We start from the raw sequence: 22255 nt of genomic DNA, 5'->3' as shown, positions 1-22255 counted from the left end.
GTTTCATGTTGCGTTGCGAGAACGGATGCACCTTTCGAAGCTCGCTACGTACACGTATTGGTCACCTTTTTCACTAGTTCAGCATTTGCCTTATACGTTGGCAGTATCGAGTTCACTTTCGATTGCGTCACTTCACTAACGGTAATGACCGCGTTCTATTCACTGTTGTGTCGTTGCACTTACAGTTCTTTTGCACTCACTCACCGCCGAGGCGCTTCTCGGGTTTTGCTTCGTCGAGCTACTGGTGCGTGGCCCTTCTTCCTGGGCTGGCTGTCGTAGATCGGCTACGCCGGATCGTCGTCCGTCGCCGTTGTTTCACTATCACAACCCTGCTTGGGTTGCTGTGGGGTCTATTCACGCCTCTACGGGCTTGTTACTACTTCGGGTTTTTATTTCCCGATTTATTTGACTACTTGCCGAACCATTGGTTGATGCGTCCTCTCTGGAGCCACCATTTGTCGCGCACACGAAAGTGTCTTTCGGAGCAGCAGCTTAAGACAGGCACAGTACACGCCGACTTAAGCACAATAATGAACGCACCAACTGGTTCTTGGCAAGTAATGGCTTCATTAATTTATTCAATTGATTTTATACTCTAAAAATGCTGACCGTCGTCGATCAGCATATTCTTCTTAATCTATTCTTCTTAGCCTATTTTTCCATTTAATCGTTAAACCAGCGCGCATCGCTGGCGCGTTGCATAACATAGCTAGTCAGCATTTATTGACCTAGCAACGCTTTGTTTTTTAAGCCTAAATTGTCGTCAGCGACAGCATCCTTCCAAGACATCTCAACACGATGTCGACCGCGGATTTCGCATCTGGCTTCTCAGTGCATTGCTTTCAGTGGATCTACCCTTATGTTTTCGTAAGATTAAAGCAAGAGCACAAGTTCAAGTGCAAGGCACAAGCGGATGCTTTCATTTTAGAGGCTTAACTCTCAACCTATGGTACTTCAAACAGGAGCAGAAGAAAACACGAAACCCTTCATTGCTGTGCGTTAAACATCCTTCCCGTGCTGCGTGTTGCTCGTGAGCACCGCAATGAGCACCTGGAAAGATAAAACGAATGAACAAAATTGAAACCTCCTGACTACGATTTACTTTCACGCTAGAAATGGGAAAGAAAAGCTCCATGCGACTCACGCGCGCTCGCCTGCTAAAAGTGGCGGAAAATTAAAATGCATCCCGTACTGGAGATATGAGAAAACCGAGCTGTTCGGGGTGTATGCGTTTCAATTAGATTGCATGGCTGCAGGGAGACCATGTGGGAGAGCATGTGAAGTGGTCACCGGCATCAAAAACCATCAAAAGCCAAGCCACTTCAACTGGCATGGGTTCTTACTTTCGCTGGGTGTGTGTGTAATTACATTAAAGTCAACTTGATGTAAGAGCGATTTGTTGGTGCATTTTTACTGTCGTTGACGGTCGCAGTGTAGGAAAAATGCTCATAATTAGTATGTTATAGTATTTAAATGTAGTACAATGTTAAAGAAAGTAGTTAGAAATAATATTTCTAGACTAATCTGTGTAAAATCACTACCGAAAACAAATAATGCTTATATATAAGCTACACCGTCATGCTAAGTGTAAACCAAAAATCAACCCAATTGACATTTTCTCTTGGTAAATGGTGAAACCAATGTAATACTGGAAAATCGAAAAGCAGCCTGCGTGGTTGGAAGACAGCTGCAACTTTCTATTTTGCTGCCAGCAAGCCCCTGACGATGAGCTCGACATTAAATGCAAATGTATCCTTCACCGGGCGCTTGACATTGCGTGTGAACACTCGAACGGCACGGCAAGTGCACGGTAGTCGACATACAGCCGGTACACACCCTCGCATAAACGCAGCAATGCCGGGCCTTCGATGGATGCATCCCAAACCAATCAATTAATGGAGAGTGGAAAATGTAATTGAAATAAACAATCACACCACACGGTCACACCGCAAGCGGCCATCACCACCGGGTACCACACATACAGCCTCGAACGAATGAGTGTGTGTGTGTTTTGATTCACCCTGCCCAAGGTACGCAATGGTTCGGGGGCGAGTCGAGCGCACCGAAAAACCACACTTACCACGTGTTGGACCGACCGAGTGGTAGGAAAAACGCTCCAACGCCCAGTCGCTGCTTTCGATCGATCGACATGCACACGTCGTTGGTCTTTTCACAGTCTTTTCGAGTGGGAACACAGATCGGTTCGATTCACCAATGTGTGCGGTTGTGCGTTGGAGTGAAAAAAGATTCTCTGCTTCGGCACCGGCTTCCTCGCAGCAAGGTGCAATGGGGGTAAAACGCACACAGGTACAACAGCCAACCGTCATCTTTCAGGCGAACGGTGCCTCGGGTGGCTAGGCCACCTCGGGATTCGGGGTTTTTGGTGAGTGCTTAGTGCAGTAAGCAGTGCCGGGCCAATATTTGCACCACGGACTGTTTGCGCAACATGATACAATTAGGATCGCCCCGGAGATGGTCCCGGACGGTTTGTTGCAGTGTAGAATCCGGTTTCAATTTGCGAGATGGGTGTAAATATCGAACATCACTAATTATCTTAATTCATATCTTTTCCGGCTGTTGCGAGCAGGTCGGTGGGCTGTGGATTTTTGCTTGGAGCTCATGATAGTGGTGCATTTGTTTGATTTGTTTCTATTTTGTATTTTTAAATGGTTTTAAAATTATCATAGACTTTGACGGAAAAATTATTCATTGCACTAAAGTTTAATTTGTAATTTGTTACAGGGTTTTCCACGATTTATTGGTCGGTTTCCATAAATTTTTGGTGGGTTCCCATATTTTTTTTGGTGCGTTCCCACGATTTTTTGGTCATTTCTCAGAATTTTTTGGTCCAATTGTATTGATATCCAATTGGAAAATATCAATAAATTATGGGATCGAACCAAAAGTCATGGGAACTGACCAATAAATCGTGGAAAACCCTGTATATTCTATTTTTTGCATTGAGTTAAACAGTTAACTAGTTTAAAAATAATAATAAAAACCTGAATTTAAAGATGATTAAGGTGATTGTTAAATAACAAAAAGTAAGCTCAAAGCTTTTATATTCAATCTTTCCATAAATCAAATCAAATTTTCAAAATAAATATAATTCACGTTCTCATTATTTTTAATTTGAAAAATAAAACCAAAAGATTAAAGATTGACTTTTCAATACATTCATTCCGTACATGGAAGTCTTCACAGTAAACAGATGCTCAGGGAATTAAACAGGGCAGCCAAACTGAATTGTAGCACAATAGCGTACACCCTTGCTTGCTTGTTTTCATAAAATCACCCCAAGCGAAACCCCTCCCACCAGCCATATTTTGGGAGCTTTTCTCGAGCGGATTAACACCTTGCGCCACACCAAACCCTGGGAAAAGCCCCTTGGAAAATCCTTTCACCAGACGTATTGCCCGAATTACTTAATTAAACATGAACAGCTTGTTCTTTAACTCATCTTCAAATCTCCGGACACCCATCCGGCTCGGCTTCGTCGTCGTACCTCCAAAACATTCAACAAATCAATTTAATCCTCTCCGTGCTGTGTAGAGTAGTGCTTCAGTAGTGCTCAACGGTTTCAACCGCAGTGGCAATGCTGCTAGTTGCTGGCGGAGCTCATTTCAGATCGTTCCAAGTCAGTCTTCTGCCCATCCCTCCAACAAATATCCGTTTTGCACCGGCACGCCGTCAAGGCCGGCGAAGAATTAGAATGCTCACCGGCGCTTGGATTAGAGTTGTCTTCGCGAGGTGGAATGTTGCTTTTAATGCGCTTCTTGTTTGCTCTCGTAGTGCGACGCGTAGAAGGCTGAACGACAATGCCTGGTTGGGTTGAAAACAGCTCCGTCTCATGCCCCACAATGGGAAGCAATCATGCCCTCCCACGTCGGACGCAGACGACGAATTATGTGAGGAATTTTCCTTCCAAAATTAATAAAATTCCATTCTCCGACCGGAGTGGGAAGAGAATGCGTGTGAAAAAAAGGAAAACGCCCGCCACGATCCCTTTTCCCAACCAATTCAGCAAAAACAATAATGTTCGTGCAACCCTCCTCTCGCCTGCCTAGAAGCGGTGCTTAACGAAGCCGGTAGAAAGTTGATGGCCGTTGGAAGCAAACGCACCATTAACACCCCCCGTGGAAACCCGTTGCGAGGGGTTGATTTAATGAAGGGGAAGAGCACAAGAAAAGGGATCCGAACGGAGTTTTTCCGGTTAACCAACGACCGCAGGGTGCAGATGGGTGACGCAGTGACTGAGGACCGCGGGGATGGAATGTGTTTGGTCAAGTGGTTACACTACCGAGAAACTGAAAGAGAAGAAAGTCGGGGAGCCTGGGAGACGAAGCCGCGTATTAATTTCAGTAATTTCACGCGTAATATCTTCAAGTGGTTTTAAATTTGATTTGTGCGGTGTACCGAGGTGATGAGGGGTCTGTTTTGCTTGCCGGCGTTACGCGCGTGTGTTGATTGGCTTGGGTTACGCGACCGTCCTCAGCAAGCACACCCACCAATGACATGCGGAAAAGCCGGTGGTTGATGAAGGTTGCTGCCTGTTACAAATGAAAGAGGGTAGGTTACAAGTGGGAAAAGGGGGAACTTGCCGTTAACCGGTTGGGGAAGGTTTAATGGTTGATTTAATATATTTGAATCACCCCAAAAGAAGAAAACCTAATGAAGGGACTGTAATCTTAATCGCTTTTTGTCGTTCTTTTTTCTATTTTCTATCAAAGACAATTTTGTTTTTTCTTTTCCTATTTTGTCCCCTATCTTCTACTGTGTGTTTTGAGGGACAATTCGGATATAATGACTATGCAAAAGTTTTTGATGAACCTATCAATTCCTTCTTGAGATGGTGTTTTAAACTTTGTTAAAGAGTTTTGTAATAGCTTGTACAGATGAAGATAACGAGATTATTATTATTTTTGTTTGTAATTTAACTTTGGAAAGGTATTAATGGTGAAACATTGGCTTAAAATTATTAGGCGACTTCTTGTTTGTACATATTTAAAAAATATCATTATTATTACTAAAACAGAACACACTACAGACGGATTTACCTTTCTGTAAAATGAGATTCATAACAATGTAACACTTCACACATGCTGTGCCAAAAAAGACACCGTCCCAAAATTACACAAATTCCTTCGTGACGCACCTTTTTCTGCTTCCTCATTTCACGCTGATCACGGTCGGTGACATAGGCAAAGTGTCACGTGATGCTTGATACAGTCCACAATGTCCCATCTCTCCACTCCTACTTGCAAAATCGCACGGAAGACACGACTCTGACAGTGGTTGAAACATTGCCCAGCACAACCCGTGGTGCTGGACGCGATATTTGTTCATCAACAAGGAAAAAAACGCACCTACATCAAACCGATGACGATGATGATGGTGATGAAAATTTGCCACCCCATTTGCCGCATTCCGTCGCCAATTCCGTACCTCTGTACCTATGCCCGATGCAATCGCACGCCGAGGTGAGCTAGCTTATTTTCATCCTCCATCAAGACGACCGATCAGCTTGAAAGGAGGTTGAAGGAAGGAAGGAACCTTGGAAACGGTGGTGGACGGTGCTCCCGACCTGACAGCGCTGACTGATGATGCAGGAAAGAAGCAAACAAGGGCGTCACGCTCTCAAACCCAAAAACACACATTAAATAATAAACCACAAACACACACATACACCGCATGCGAGGTTTGGCGGTTGCGGGCTACGAGACAAAAACAATAATTTATAAATTCGTGTATAAAAATTCCCGCATCTCTGCAGCGTACCCGTCCAACGAACGGTCTCCTGTGTCACGGTGGAAAATGGTTTCTCTATCTTGAGGTTGAGATGGAGCCTGTCTGTCGTTTGTTTGCAGTGTGGCAAGGTGGTTGAGGGTTAAACAGTCACTCACGGGAAGCTAATTTTAGGTGAGATGATACCAGGTAGTCGGAACAGTGTCATGTTTGAAGCTGAAGGATGGAAAAGGTGTCCAAAAACAATGACACGAAAGACTGGCAGACAGTAGTAGCTCTCTGTCTCTGTCTGCTTACCTTTCATCGCAAAGGAGTGTCTCAAAGAAGCGTTTTTTCTTCTCCCAGAGGAAGATTGTGGTAGAACAGGAATGGGTAAAATGCCACGCTATTCCCTGCCAACTATCAATGTTGAAACTGCGATGAAAGATTGTGGGGCTTCTGGAAGCGTTCAAAATTGAGATGAATTTTGGTGATTTGGTGTGTGTGTGTGTGTGCGTTTGAGACGTAGAAACGCGTGGAAATGCACATCAGAGTGTGAAGAAGGCGGTAAAACGTTTGCTGCACGGTGCGTGGCTATAATTCATGGGTGGTTTGTAAACATTGGCAACGATGGAATTGGATGGTCTTGCAAAGAAGAAGGCGGCCCCCTCCTGTGCAAGAACGCTAGATAGTTCGGTTGAGGGTGGCACAAGTATAGATAAATTCCATCTCCCTTCCTTGATGGATGGATATTGTGCTGCGAGCGTTTCGGGGTTTTTCCCCCCTGTTCCCTTCAGTGAAAACATTTTCATTGCATTGCAGTCTAAGCTGATTGGAAGTGGAGCTGGGAAGCGGGAAGAAAATTGTTGCCATTTTCATATCCTCCCCCCCAGCACGTCCCAACCTTTCCTCAGGCGTGATCTTGGCGTGTGTTTAGATGTTTCGCAACAAGCGAAACCTTCGAACGCACCCGTTAGAGTCGTAAAGCGTGAAAGCGAAAGTGGATGTTTTGACTAGCGAGCGGTGTTGGAAAACTTGCCGAGGTAAACTTTTCTGGCGCGAGAGTTTTAATGTGTGTGTGTGTTTTTTTATTTGTATTATTCTCTTCTCTTTCCTCTTCCTTTCCTGCACTACTTAATGGGTAAAAGATGAAGAAAAGCAAATCTCGGAGCTGATGAAGCATTTATTTTCTTCCCTTCGCAGGTAATTTATCGATGTTTGCAAACAGTAAGCGGACGCCAGTTTTGAAGTGTTTTTTTTTTTTTTTGCTGGGCAGTATACGATTTGAGAGGGAAAGAGATGAGAGCGGTAGCTGTGGAATTTGTAAGGACGTCAAACATCAAAGCTAGTTTTGGGAGAAAAATGACAAATCAGTGTGCGCGTTCGGGGGGAGACATATCATCTGGTTTATGTTACCCGGGAATGGTGTGAAGTGACACACGGAGATAAAAGGAAGGAAAGGCGTAAATATCATAACATTGGTTGGAAGTACTAAGCATGTTAAAACTATCTATGAATAGGCCGAGCAGCATCTGGATGATGTGTGAGATAATAAAGAAGTTATTTAAGTCTTTGTGGAACACTAGCAAAATGTTTGGTTGAGCATAAATAAAGGGTTTTATTATGATTTATGCTATAACATGCTAGAAATAGCAATATGGGTGCAGTAGATTAATGCCATGGTGCAATAAAAGCTATGCAAACCAGATCTTTAGTATCCTTTATATTGATGATCCTCCAAGGACACTGTCATTGCATACATTTAGGCGCAATAGTTGAGATCTTATAAGAGAGATTTGTTTTATGAAATAAATGTTGTTCTCTCATAGCAAATCCTTCTCGCTAGAAGAAATTTCTTCTCTCTTTCATGTTTCCCAAATGCTACATGCCGCATGCAACTGCTGTAAAACCCTTTCCCTGGCCAATTTTACAAGCCATGTCATCAACATTTACACCAATATCGGGTTACAGTTCTTCTCTCATCCCTCACGAAACACAATACCATAACTAAACTTCCAAATAAAAGCTCCACTCCCCACTTCTCACCTTTCGTTTGTGGTTAAATTTTGTGCAAATCTTTGTTGATGTTTGTGCTCTGGTGTGGCACGTTTGTAACCCTTTTACCATTACCCCCACTGCAGCCAACACGGCGATAGTAGCGTTTATACGATCGTAAATCGACTAGAACAACGTGCCAACCAAATAGCCGGGGAGGGAAGCAAAAAGCTGCAACGATTCCCACGTGGTTATAAACCTTTCGGTAATGTCGTTTTCCTTCGTATCGAAGCTTTTCCGTTGTTGTTTTTTGTTGCTGCTTCCACAGCCCTGTTTCACGCTAGACTGCCAGAAACCCTGAAGGAACAACTTTTTTTCCTCGTCTTGTTCTATTTCGTCAAGTTTGGGTCTTTTTTTTGTCTCGTTGTTGCAAGATAAAAAGAGAAGAGAAAAAAATAACCAGCCCGGAAACTTCTCACTATAAAATGGAATAATAGAAGTGAGAACAAAAACATTCGTACCCTTCCTCAGACAGGGCCCACCGCAACCCCCCTACTACCATCCAAAACAACAAACGAACGGTTACCTTCCGTCACGGAGTCGTACGGAGCGCGCGCGTTGCAAAAGGCAAAGGCTTGAAGACCTGAACGCTTCAATTCGTACTTTAACGCCACCGTGGTACCTGCCCGCCAGTACGATTCCCGGTTTGCTATGGGAAGCGACGTAGGTTTAAGCCGTCCGTCTGGTTTCGTTATTTGCGCGAGCATCCTTTCCTTCAAAATATTCCCTTTATGTGTGACGCTCGCTTGAACAACGGGGTTTGAAGACACCAAACATCGTCAGAAAAAAACAAACAGCACGGCCATGGGGTCGGATGTAGAAACTATCCTGACTGGGACGAATGTGGGTGTTGCTGGTTGGTGGTGCCGGTGATGTACAATATTGGAAAAACAAAGTTTGATCATGCATGAAAATTTCAGGAAACACGAGCCAAGGATATCGCTTTTCGCGCCGCTCCCGTTCTGCAGTTCCGAGCACAACCGTGGCGAGGCTCAATCCCGGTGACGGAGAAGCAGGCACGGTTTGTCTTGCTGAATGGTATGGAAATTTATATGCATGGTGGTTCCCCTTTTTGGTGGTGCTGCTACTACTACTGCATGTAGTTTACATATCTAGCGCGAACGCGGCCAGTCGACATGCGGTGTCGGTGCAACTGATGCTGTTCGCGGTGGTGGTGCCGTTCTTTTGAGCTTGCTGCTGCTCCTCCGTGGAAAGGGTGATAAGGTAAAGCGAAACAAATAGGCTAGATCGACGGTGCAGTGGTAGTGATGAAGCCCGGGAATAGTGTGTTGAATTTATCGCAGAATATTTGGAAGTAGAAAAAAGAAATACAAGCAAACATTTCTTCCGGGAGCAGTTTCAATGCTGACGTACAGATCGGAAATACTGATGGATATTTTATTCAGAACAGGTAATTTATTTGAAGGTGCAATATCTTGAACGGGAAATAGCAACTCGGAGCTGTATTAATAATTAATCATTGATAATAATCAAGGGAGATACCTAAACCATCATAATGCTTTACATCGTCCTGATAGTATACCAAAATGTTCTTTTATTTAGATGTGTTATTTTATTCCATACTTCTTGTGAAGAGTTCAATTTATCCACTTCAGAACATTGTTTGTGTTTCGAGAAGATGTCGTTCACTTAATTTTTCAATCAAAGTAATGCTAAGCTTCTTCAAGGTATGACATTAGATAGTTAACGTTACACAAAAACAATCAATTATACAATTTTGATCATTTCCAAGCTAGAAAATTCATTAAAACACAAACAAAACCAGTCGCAAATGTCCGAAAAAAGAAGAAATAATGAAAAAGATACCTTTTGCACATAATACATCCACCATTAATCAAGCTGCAAATTCTCTTAGCAAAATTCGAAACAAAAAACAAACGCTCTGACATTCGCAAGCTCGCAAAAATAAAGCGAAATACAACAGAACCCTCATGACGCAACGGCATTACTAGACATCACTCACCCACATCGCCGTCACACGACCACTGTCACCCGTATGGCGTCCGATGCTTTGCAGTTAATTAATCTGCAGCGGATTCGCCTAATGAACAGAGTTTAATGTGGGATCAAGCAGTAAGCGCACGGTAGAAAGAAAGAAACCAAGCCGAAAATGCTCCCTAAATCTCTTTGAACCTCGAGGCCACAAATAATGGCAACTCGCGTGCAGCGTAACGCATCATGTGCAGCCGCGACCAAAATTAGATCCGCGTGTGTGTGTGTATGCCGAACATAGGTTGATAGGGTTCGTTGGCAGATCTGTACCATTTCTTTTTGTTTGGTTTTTCATTCCCTCACGTTTTATCCGCAAATGATGACTTTTCGTGTGACGCTCTTGTGCGTCCATTGGTGAATGGCTGGGTTCAATCTGTTGAATCTGCATGCACGTAACGAGACACGAGAGTTTCACCCGGTCCGATGTGAACCATTCAATGTGTGTCGTTGGGGTTTAAGGGTTGAAATAGAAGACCATGCAACAAGCTGACATGGTAATCCAACGATATCCGTTGCCTCATGAGGATCGGCTGAATGGAAAGTGATCCTGACGTTGCCGGAGTCCGTTTCGGGTAAGGTATCAGTTTTGTCCTTTACCCTAATGCTCCTTTCCCCATTTCTCTCTCGGCGTCGTCAGCATGCCGACGAAATTGAAATATTAAAACTATTAAAACCATCCCCACCGTACAACGGCCGAACGACCGAAGCACCGGAGAACGGTAAAGCGATGAAGCAACAAATATAAATTACTTCTTACTTTAATTCCCTGCATTCCTCGCAGCCCAACTTCTGGGCGGCGGTTGTGAGCGAGCGTCGTCTGGAACGGCATCCCGGCAAGTCCGACACGACCAGACGGCGAACGGGAGCCTTACGGTCCGTTGTTCTGGCGAAGTTATCGTTTGCATTTTTACGCTCTGTTTCTGGCTACACTGGAGCGTCACACCGAAACACCGGTGACGGTTTCTTCTCGGTGCTTTCGGGAAGCCAGTGCTATCGCATTCCAGTCAGCTTGAATTCCAACCACAAGATGTCTCGAGCAGGACCAAGGTTGGGCTGCAATTGCAAAGATGACTTTTTTATTTCACTCACGCCCCGTGCCTCGCTCGCTTAATCGCTTCTTAAACGGTGTCCTTTTCCAGCGCGCAAGTGGATCAGTTACATTTTTTATTGCGCCCAAAGAAAGGCAGAGAGGCACTAAGATGGCAGTACAGTTTTGGAAGAAATTTGATAAATGTACAGCCGTCAGGTCTCTGTTTTGCCACAGCAAACCCAGGAGTGAAGAAATGGAAATGGAAATAAACTGCCTTTATCGATCGTTTCTGTACTGAATGGCTTGACTGATCATGACTCACTTAACAAGAACTCTTCTCTTTTGCCTTGCCTTTACAGATACTTCTTTCGCATCCTACCCTGGACCGCAACGAACGCAGCCAAGATGAAGATGTCAAAACTCTCCAATCAGACCAACTCCCAGGACCCGCAGGCGGTGAACTCGCGCGTCTTCGTCGGCAACCTGAACACTTTCCAGTGCTCCAAGACGGACGTGGAACGCATGTTTCAGCGCTACGGACGGTTGGCGGGTAAGTTCGCATTGAGTTTATTGTTTTACTGGCAATGTTTTATGGCAGTTGCCCCACTGCTTAAAGAGGAAACAGTAGCAAACTTCTTAAAGAGACTGGTCTGGGAGTGTGGAATATGAGCTCACAACTCGAAAATGCGTCATGCAACATTCAAGCCAATCAAGGGCATTAGCCTCGGTCAGCCCGTCTCATCCTAACTGGGTATGAAAAATCGATACACACATTTGTTTGCACCATGATGCCCGACAGCAGCATCACGGGAATGGCGGGAACGGGAATCCAAAATCAGTGAGAGGTCACAAACGTCAACCGACACTTGGCTCCGGCAGCCGCTCGTGCCATTTTGGAAGCCATTTATCGCATCAATAATTCTGTACCGTTTGATGTCCGGGCACGATGCTATCGCTTCGATTTCTTCCCTCTTTCCATGCGCTGTGCTCAAAAGTTGCAAAACCTATCGATCGTGATCCGTTTCCCGGAGCTGCAACGAAAGGGAAAAAAAGCAGCATATAAACTACAAATGGGGTAATTGAATTTACAATAGTCTATTAGGCGAAAGTTTCCCTGCTCCGTCTGGGAGGGGGAAACAAGAATGGCGGTGTCGTCTGCCAAGTCGACGGTAAAACATCGTTGGGCAGATTGCTTCTCCGCACACAAAAATGAGAACAAATCGATGCCACTCGCCTCCAGACGGCTGCAGACTGGTTCCTTGTACCGGACATTGTACACATCGGCGAGCCGGAACGTTCACGTTCTCGTGTGGATAAGAAAGTGGAAAATCGTCTTAAGAAACTTAATTGTAAGCTCCTTTCAGTAACCGTACGCCCTGTCGACGGCCCGCGTCCCGTGTCAAAGTTCGTGAGCATCAAATGAATGTTATTCTGCTCTTTGGGCACTCGTCTTCCACTGCACTGGCGGTGGAAGACGATACGCTGGACAGCGTTGTTCTTTTTTTGTGCTCTTTCTCTTCGTACCTTCGCTGCACTTGCATCAACTGTAAAATAACTTCTTTTGGTGTGGCGAAAGGGAAAAGGTTGAGCGGCGCACAGGAATCAAACTACTATTAAAGTCCATTTTAAAGCATAGGGAATCTATTTTCCAATCGTTTAACTGTAGAGTGCGGGAGCAAATTGAAAAAGAGTTAGAAAACATTTCGGAGTAGCATTGTCGAGCAGCACGATGGGAGGAAAATTGCAATCGCTTTATTGAAGTGAAAGTTTTATGTTGACCGTTTACCACAATTTGTAAATTTGTGAGCTCCAAATCATTGAACCGATTTAGAGAGTTAGGGCGTCGTTTGTGTTGAGTTTTGATCACATCAAGCTGTGGGAGATATTTTGGAATCAAACTTGTGTCCATCTTGGAACACAAAAGGTTTATATTTTGAGGTATTATATTGATTCAATGGTTTTTTTTATGATTATTTTAAAAGATTGAAATATTTTTGAATATTTTTTGTCTTTTTTATCTGCAAAGTTATATGTAATTGTAAGTTATATGCAAGTTAAAATGTATTGTGTATTAAAGGCTCGTATGCTACATTTGACCTTAAAATTACCAATTTCATGCCTTTTTCTTTGTTATAATTTTTGGTCTCTAATTCCCAAAACGTCGAATTTTGTCACAGTTTTCAATGTTGTTGACAATGAATGCTCTTTAAACGTTTGCATGAAGCAGCAATATTAGTTTTAAACAATATTTCAATTAATTTTAAGTAAAATACAAGAATTCATCTTTCAAACAGTATATTTTAATTGATTAATAATTTTCGCTTACAAAGAAAGATTAAAAAAAAAAATCTATGTTATCCTATAAGTTATAAATGAAGCTTATTTTTGTTATAATAATCTCCTAAGAGTATATTACAAAATATCTCTTTTGAAATATAATATATTTCAATAACTCGTTTTAAGTCGTCGTTCAACAATCCATTCACTTCAAAACAAACATACAATCTTCACACAAAATTCCCTTTAACGCCACATTAACCTTCACCTGGGATTACATTGCCGCAGCAGCAATAACTTGCACACAAACACACTGTGTACACCTTGTGCACCTCGATGCTCGAGGATTCCAAACTAAATAGCTACTAATTCTCAGACCTGCAGCACCATTAATACTCGCAAAACGCCTGGCCGCGACGTACACGCGCGAATTCACACCTTGTCAAACTGTCATGCACAATGCAGCGGAAATGGGAATGCAATTTCCTTCCTTCCAACCGTCCCGAATGTCCCACAGTCCTGTGCAGAGCAATGCTTCGACAGCGATGTGACTTCCAGGTTCTCCCGCCTCCCCACCACGATTGTAAATAAAAGTTTATTGCATGCTTTTAATTAGAAACTTTCTTAACAGTTTCTTTGCAGTGGATTGAAAACGGGTGTGCACGAGCGAGAGAGAGAGAGAGACTCGCTAATGGAAGTGCCGGGAAGGAAACTTTTCATTTTTCACGATTCACTTTGATACCCGCGCTCGATTGCTCGACACGAGGGGGTAGCAAACGCTTTGCTGTGTGATTTTTCGCCAACCAAACACAACAGCAAATGGATGAAATTGAAAGGGAGCAAATGGAACTAAAACTCGCATTGGAACTCACTGCACTGCCACAGTCCATCGGAACGCACGACTGTAGCTCGATTAGTACATTTTCCGCATCCACGTTACACCTTCTAGAGAGAAAAAAAAGACCAACAACACCTAACTCACCTTTTTGCAGAAAGTTTACGTCCGGAAATCACGATCATTACCGGTAGGTCGGTCGTTCCTGGTCGGTGCACCCAAACCTTCGAGGGCAATGTACGCTTCCGCAAGGTGCAGTTTTTTTGCGGCCCCTGGAAAAGAAACAGTAAAACTTCTTTTGCTAATTTCATGCTTCAGCGGCGTTAGAGACTCTTGTGCGCCCAAGCGCGTGTGTGTGTTCCATTCCCTTACAGCAAAACAGATGGCCAGTTGGGATGGGAGAAGAGAAGCGGCACAGTTTTACAAGTTTTATCAATTTTTAATATCACCACAACACACCATGCACACCCGTGGCACACCCTTTTTGGCGTTGCTGCCGTGCTGAATTCCAACACTATTTTGATTGCTGTTTTGCGTCTGCAATGCGACGCCAGAATTGCAGACAAAGAAACCTCAGCGCCCGAAATTGTTGCTCGTTAGTTTTACCGATTCATCATCAACAGCAAGCGCCGGGCGCTCCACTCCGTTCTCTGCCGGCACGTTTTTCACCCATGTCCACGCGCAATGATTGCGTCATTATCACTGCAGCACTCGGTGATTTTCCTGCCAGGCCTAACAATGACAAACAAAATCTCATCTAACGAGTGTGTGAGTGTGTTGGGGTGTGTGAGTGCTATGGATATATCAAAGCTGTACGGATAAAGAGGAACCCCACCATCATGGTAAGCTAATACAAAATAGAAAGCAAGCGAGCGGTGCGGGAAACAAAAAACTCGAGCGAATCAAACGCATTCCCAATACTTCATTCGGTGGATTTTTATCTCTGTACCTTTAGAAAAAAAAAGCACCAACACTACACTAATGCTCCAAAACGGTACAGCTTCCATCCTTACAGCCTGGGCCTGGACGGACAGATTACAATTTTCCCGAACATCCACCTGCACCCCTTAAGGGCGTACAAAGCCCTACAGGGATGGAGAGAGAGAGAGAGAATGGGCCACCATGTCTGTCTGGTATCACTCCATGTGCAGTCGCCTGGTTTCTACTGGAGACGGATTGATGGATGGCTGGGAAACAATTCCCTCTTAACGAACGCATTGAGCCACATCCCTCGAGCGTTCGAACTAATGCCGCGTGCATCACTGCAACACACTCATTCGCTCGAACCATGCCGTTGTGACTCCACTCCCTTAAAAAAGAAGAACTCTTTTGGTGGATCGGATTGAGTGAATCTTTTTTTCGCTTTTATTTGCTATCTAAATCCACTGCTCGGTGCACGGGCACCGATAGAAGGAGATTTGGTATATAGAGAAGCGTGTATAGAAAAGCATGAGCCCAAACTCCCGTGGATGGGACTAAGCTGTCACTGGGACTTCAATGGGAGGCACACACAAAAAAATGGACAGTTGTAAAAAGGGTACCAATTTTTCAGTGATTAACTAGATATTCATGCGCGACGAGATGGAACGGTGGTTAGGCTAACAGGTGCCACCGAAACGCAATATTTGAGCTCGATTCAAAGTTTGATTTGATTAGGTCTTTGCAAAGGTGCAATGGTTCGTGATGTGAGTGAGGGATTTTGGGTAGAGCAGGGATATTTGGAAGTCTCATTCTTAATCAAGACAATCATGAATTTTCAACTTGATCTTTCCTACTCATTTTAAATATATTTTTCATCCATAAAATAGTTACCAAAAAACACAAATTCTACTGCTTTTATCGTTCCTATTGCTGCTCTGTCTTTCATTGTTGCGATCGCTACGGAATGATTCAGCTGCTCAGATTTTTCACTCACCATCCTTTCTTCAACTTCAACTCCAAACGCTCTGGAATGTCCTGCCAACTGACAAGCGCCATTCAACTACACCGAAACTGTTGAAATTCCCAATGTCTGCGCACACGTGAAGCAGAGCAACAAAAAAAAAATCAAACTCCACAGTTGAATCCCTTGTGCAGCAGATAATCCTTTCTCTATTTCTGCCCATGCATGCGTGAATTATTCAGTCGATGAAATTGAGTTTTTTTCGTTTGATTCAGCGAACCGCTGCCATGTTCGGACTTTTTATGCTCTTTTCCACACACACACACACACACACACACACACACACACACACACACACATACATGTGTTCAAAAATGTATCACTTTCCCGCGTGGTCGAACAGGAATCATGGCCACACAGGTTTCGGCGCCGATTTCGAGCAGCAGCCCGCAGTTTGTAACTGGCAACGTTGGCCCGTTGCTTGATGGTGGAATTCTTTTGCAACAACGAATTCTTTTTCCACCACAGCAACTACTCTCACACACACACACACTGGGAGTGCTGGGGCGGGTGTTGTCCATTGCTCAATTTAAACCGTTCATCACAACAGTATCACATTGTGCTGCCGATCGTGCGATGGACAGGTAAGACGCACAGGGCTTGTAAAGTGTGTAAAAAGTATTTTTTCCAACACCACTTTCGAGTGAGGGTGGCTCATAAAAAATGGAAATCGCTTCCCCAGTGGATACAAATCATCGGAAAGTATTGTAGTGCGTGTGGGTGTGTGTGTGTGCATGAGCTTTTTTTCTGTATCGCGTCGGAAGGTAAAGCGAGCGTAATTGGGCGTAGTTTTGTTTCCTTTTCCTATCCATTATCATAATCTATCATCCGTTGGATTTATTTGTTAATTTTGTTGTATTTTTTCTCTCTCTTTTTTTGGCACATTCTGCTTTCTTGTACAGGAATTTCCATGCATAAAGGATACGCGTTTGTACAGTTCACTAATCCATTCGATGCCCGGAACGCTTGCCACGGTGAGGATGGACGAACGGTGCTGAGTCAAACTTTAGGTAAGTGGTTCAGTATGGTGTTTATTAAAATGATCAAGAGTTATTTGTATTAAAATAAAATAGTTCAACATATCGCTCATTGATGGTAAACTACTAATGAATAAACGATACTACCATATACTAGCTAAAAATAACGTCGCCCTCGTTCGAGTCGCCATTAAAACTCTAAATCCAGCGCAAACAATGGTCGGTGATGGAACACAAATTGGCCCAACTAAAAATGGATACATCATGTCAGGATTGTTGCTGCCACACCTTCCACTGCCATACGGAACAGACCCATACACACACACACACAGTTGCAAGCTTTTTCCGTGCCCATCATCAATCATGGGCTGGAAAATGATAAAAAGCTGGAAAACTTTTGCTGTCATGTCATACATAAATTATTTTCTTCTCCATCAAATAACGCAAAACTAACTCGCCCACGGAGAGCGGGGTGCAGGAAAATGTGCGTGCCACTGCCCTGAGTGGCAGTGTTTTTGCAAAAAAACCCTTTTTTGGTGCGTGTGTCGGACAGGGACAGAGGCAAAGCGTTTTGGAGCACCCCGAAGGCGCAACTATCTAAGCTACGCTACGGAGTTGGCATGTGTTTGGCCATTTCCTGTTGGAACTGGTGCCTGGTCGTCGTAATCGAAAACGAGGACACAGCGATAGCGGGAATGAATTTCATTTCCGCAGCCAAGTCCACCGTATAAGTTCCTCCTTCCTGGCTGTTTTGTTTGCTTTAATTTATGACGTTTGAAGTGCGCTCCGAAGGTCCCAGCAGACTGATTCCGGTTTGTGCGTTTCACTGTTTATTGGAAGAGCCATTTCGAGCTTTGATATGAGCGAACGTCAAATCTACACGATCTTAAAATAATGTTGTGACAATATTAAGCAAACGGCAACATTTATTTATAGCAGGTTGGAATTTAACGATGATTGAAAAATGCATTTTCATGTTTGCTTGGCTTGGCCGTTCCCGTTCTAGCACGTTTCACCGCACAAACCAAATGCGGCTCCGGCTAATCTCGTGCCCTGGTTGCAATATAAATCAAACCGCACGACACACCATTGTTGCAATAAAATTAAATACCGCAGAAAACATTGAAACATTCGCAGCTGCTGCCACCGATCATGGTTGATTTTATTTCTTTGCCAGCCACACACTAAACAGCTGATACGCCGCTCTGCTGTTTGTGTGTAGTTGAAAATGTTCCTGGTATTGTTGCTCGCGGATTAGCTTCGGTCATTAAAAATAAAATTCTAACAAGATTGCATCAACTGTCAAGGAACGCTTGCTTGTTTATTTTTAATATGCTTTAATTGTGCTCTATGCGGCGGTGAACGTGTGATATGAGCAGCGAATGTGTGCTGTTCGTATGCAAAAGGCACTCCAGGCCGGAGATCGATCTATTGCCGTTTTAATGATGCATCAGCGAAAAGGCATTGCTGTCATAAAGCTGCAACATTTGCATTTTCCATTCGATTCCGTCCAAATTGACGGGCGGCAAGTGGTGGGATAGCTGTCCAAACGTCTCAAATGGATAAAATTATTAAGCAATTAAATGCTACCCTTCGCTTCGCGTTGGCCGAATCAAATCAACATACACACTCCACGAAGCAGCAGCAGCAGGAGCATCAGGTTTTTGGGGAGGATGGAAATGTTCTAATTTTAAAGTGTCACCAGTCACCGCATGCTGTGCCGAGATCATCTCGTCCACGTAAGTGAGAAAATGATCGGTATCGCTTAGCCCTTGCACATTAGCCCAGAGTTTTGCTCTACCGGAGCGGGTATAGGAGTTGTAAGGAAGGGGAAAAAAATGGACACGAAAATGAGATGGATTCGTAATGGTGCTTGCACAACGCGTTCGCGAGCGATTGACAGGTGGAAAATTATAGCCAAGGTGGAAGGTGTTGATGATGATGCTGATTCAGGCGGGAAAATAGTATCCGAGCTGTAGTGCAAAAGAGGCAAAAGAGCAAGAGTATAAATGGGCAAACAAAACGCAACCGAACGCAAAATGAAGCGGTCTTTTATGTAGGTTAAATGTTAAAAGAAGCACGCTTGAATGCTTTGTTCTGGCCTTTCGGTTCGAATGCTAAGCATCTTACAACCGAGCTCTTGAAGATCAACTTCTCAGCAACTCCTCCGCAACTCCTTCGTTCACCAGGCACCATCAATTAAAATTCACTGAGAACATTTTCAAACAACAGCCACTCGAATTAATTTATTTAGCTTTCTTATCAACATCATTTTCACTAAATCCTCCTCAAACATACACCCCGCTTGCGACCAAAGCATACGTTTCAGCAGCTAATCCCTCCGCTAGACAAGGTTTTCGTGCTTTCGCTCTTTCACCTTTATCCTGTCTCATTCGCACTAGAAACGATGATTCTTAGAAAAACGCAACCGGAACGGTCGATGACACACCGAACCCCCCCCCCCCCCCAGCCCTATAATCACCCTGTCGGCACGTGAGTTTAAAACCGCACGTACAGCACACCACAAGACCGTGCCGCTGATCTGGTTTGTTGCGGTGATTTTTTTGTTGTTAAATCTTCGTGTCTTTCCGATTGTCTGCAGACAATTCTTCCCGCCGTGCGTGTGGGCGGAAACGTTCTGAGTGGCCTTCCGTACGCGGGTCTGACATTAATAAAGTGGCCAGAGGATCAGTGGAACCGACAAAACAAAAAAATTAGAGCACGGTGGTCGATAAAAATAGTTGTTACGATCGTGGGCAAATTTATTTTTCATGTACGTAATGCTTTGCCAGCATTCCGCCAGCAGCAGCACCATTACCGCTCTGGGAAGCAAGGCCAGCCATTTCGTAGAATCAAGACATCGAAGCATGAAAATATCATATGTTACAATGCGATGATGATGATGAGAAAAATGCCTCACCCTAGCACACCACCGCACTTGACGTCACGTCACGCCAGGCCGCACCAACCAGCCAGCTAACCAACACGCTTGTTCATTGTTTGCGAAATGATGCAGGCATGACAATTGAACTAATTATAATTAGCGAAAACCTCGCTTGTTAGTGAACTATCTGTCGCTCCGGCCCATACAAGGTCCTTTCTGTCGAGGGGGGGGGGGGGAAAGGGTGCAAGGGAGCTAACGGGGAGGGGGGCTTCATAACTTTGCCCATCGCTCGCCAACGGCAGGATGGCTGTGGGCCAACGGGGCCCTCTGCGGGCGGTCGGATCGCGACAAATGCAGCGAGCCGTGGTGGAAACACTAAAATTAACCTCCCAAAAATGTCGCACGTCTGGTGGCGCTGCATTGATGATGCTGCCTGCCCCTCATTAACATTCTTTGTGCTTTGGTACCGTTTTTTACTCGTATTTTGACGGCTGTCTCTTTCGCACTCAAATAGTTTTTTTTGTTGTTTTTAATGTTTTTTTACAGATGTGAATATGGTCGCGGAACCAAAACCACATCAAACCGGTCGGAAACGGCAAAACAAATCCAAAACCGGAAATGATTGGTAAGTAAGAGGAGTTTTGTGTTCTTTTAAGGGATTAAACTAGAAAGAGACACATATTTAGATTTTTTTTTTGTTTTTTTTTCTTTTTATTTTTTGTTACAAGTGTAAAAACAAGAAAATATTAAAAAATCACAGAAAAGTTTAAAATAAAAAATAAAGCTTTTCCAATATTTAATAAAAACATAGAACTAGTAGCAGCGCGTACAAAATAAATGCCAAACGTATAGAAACATCACTTAACAGAAAAATAGAAATAGAAAGAATAAAAACATTTAAAAGTAAATTGATATAATTTAAAAAAAAACAAGAAATGAGAAAATATTAAAACAGAAACTAAACTACAGAAAAATGTTGGAAAGCAGAACATTATTTTTTAGACCAATGTTATGAGCAACATTGAAAAGTAATAACAAATCCATAGTTACAACCAAAAAGTCATAACAATAACAACTAATTCTTACCATGTTTTTCCATCTTTCTTTTACAGGGACTACTACTACGACAGGTAAGTAAGGCTGGAGGGATGCAACAGTCAGAGGTCACCAAACGAGCATTAGCAAACATGATCACCACCAGCTGTTCCGAGCTTCATCACTCATTCACTCATTTAACTGACGGTTTAACTGTTTCCGCTACCGCCAAGCCCTTCCTGCCACGCCAAGCGGCATGCACACTGTACACATGATTTAACTAATTGGCTGCCTTTTTATGATGCGTGATGCTGCTACACGCAAGCCAATTCCGTTCGCCCATTTCCAGCAGCTGGCTGCCGCTGTGTACCAGCCGGGTCGGTTTTATCTTTAGATGTTTGAAAACAGCAGCAGCAGCAGCACCACCACCAGAAAACAAGCTGTTAGAGAGACTGAGAGAGAGAAAAAAACTTTGGCAACACTTTCACCATCGCGCTTAATCGCGCGTCGACAGCGGAAACACTAACCCGGCAACCCGGAAAATCATTAACGCCTTGCGATGCTGGAGGCTGGCCATTAAGGGGGGGGGGGGAGGTGGCCACGAGTGTGAAAGAACGAATGTTGAACAAGCGGGAGCATTTATGAGATGAGTTATCCACCCCACTTTCTTCGCCGTAATAACGGGCTGTGCTGTAGAGAAAAATGGGCGAAAAATGATGCCGTTAAAAGTTCAAATTTTAAGCCGTTTGCTCGGGTGACTCTGAGGGCCAGCAGTGTGGAGAGAGAGAGTTTCCTGAAACCATTTCCCATGCCCTATGCTCACTTATCTGTAGCTGAATCGCTACACCGTTTGCATCTCTTTCTCTCCGCTCTGAACAAGAAATGCAATGAATTTTGAACAGTTTGAAAACACAGCTTTTTTGTGTGTGAATATGTTGAAAGTGTAATGGGAAAGATGTAAGATCCAGCGGGCAAAGGGGAAAAAACGAATAACGCATCCACCACCACCGCAAGGGTGTTCTGCAACCTTGAATGTAGCAAAAATATTAGCCAATTTCACTGTTGTACAGACTTTCCCCGGGGGTAATGGGAAGGTCATAATCGTCTGTGTGGATAGTTTATTTTTTGCATCTCACTTGGAGACCCCTTTCGAACAAAAAAAGAAACGAGGGGCCAAACCACTCGGGGACGCTGGCGATGGTGGTCGAAAATCCCACTAGCCCAAAGTCTGCACGACCATCCAAACCGAGGTCCGAGGACCTTTTTCAACCGCCCTTGTACGATGAGCTAAAACGAAAGTTTAATCTTTTTATTGCACGCCGGTCATTTTACTCAACCATTCATATTCATCGTCGGAAACGAGCTTGGACGAACGAAACGGCTGCGCGTGGAAGCTAGGGTTTAACAAAAAAAAAAAAAAAAAAGGGAGAAGCAAACAGCATCACTCATGATTGTTGAAGCTCGTACGCTCGGGTTTTTTTGC

The 22255-nt window shown here is 43.9% G+C and overlaps 1 protein-coding gene across 2 annotated transcripts in view; it reads left to right on the top strand.

Moving 5' to 3' along the window:
- The window catches only part of LOC120951145 (uncharacterized), an 81221-nt gene that overhangs the window by 32605 nt on the left and 26361 nt on the right, over window positions 1-22255 (top strand). For both annotated transcript variants that reach the window (XM_040369692.2, XM_049605639.1), the window contains exons 2-5: window positions 11182-11372; window positions 16779-16886; window positions 20284-20362; window positions 20850-20867. In XM_040369692.2, the coding sequence (XP_040225626.2) occupies window positions 11228-11372; window positions 16779-16886; window positions 20284-20362; window positions 20850-20867 (350 nt within the window). In that variant the 5' untranslated portion in view covers window positions 11182-11227. The remainder of the gene's footprint in view (window positions 1-11181; window positions 11373-16778; window positions 16887-20283; window positions 20363-20849; window positions 20868-22255) is intronic.

The sequence above is a fragment of the Anopheles coluzzii genome, chromosome 2 (genome assembly GCF_943734685.1).
Source record: "Anopheles coluzzii chromosome 2, AcolN3, whole genome shotgun sequence".
NCBI classification, from domain to species: Eukaryota; Metazoa; Arthropoda; class Insecta; order Diptera; family Culicidae; genus Anopheles; species Anopheles coluzzii.
This window is presented reverse-complemented; position numbering and strand designations above follow the sequence as displayed.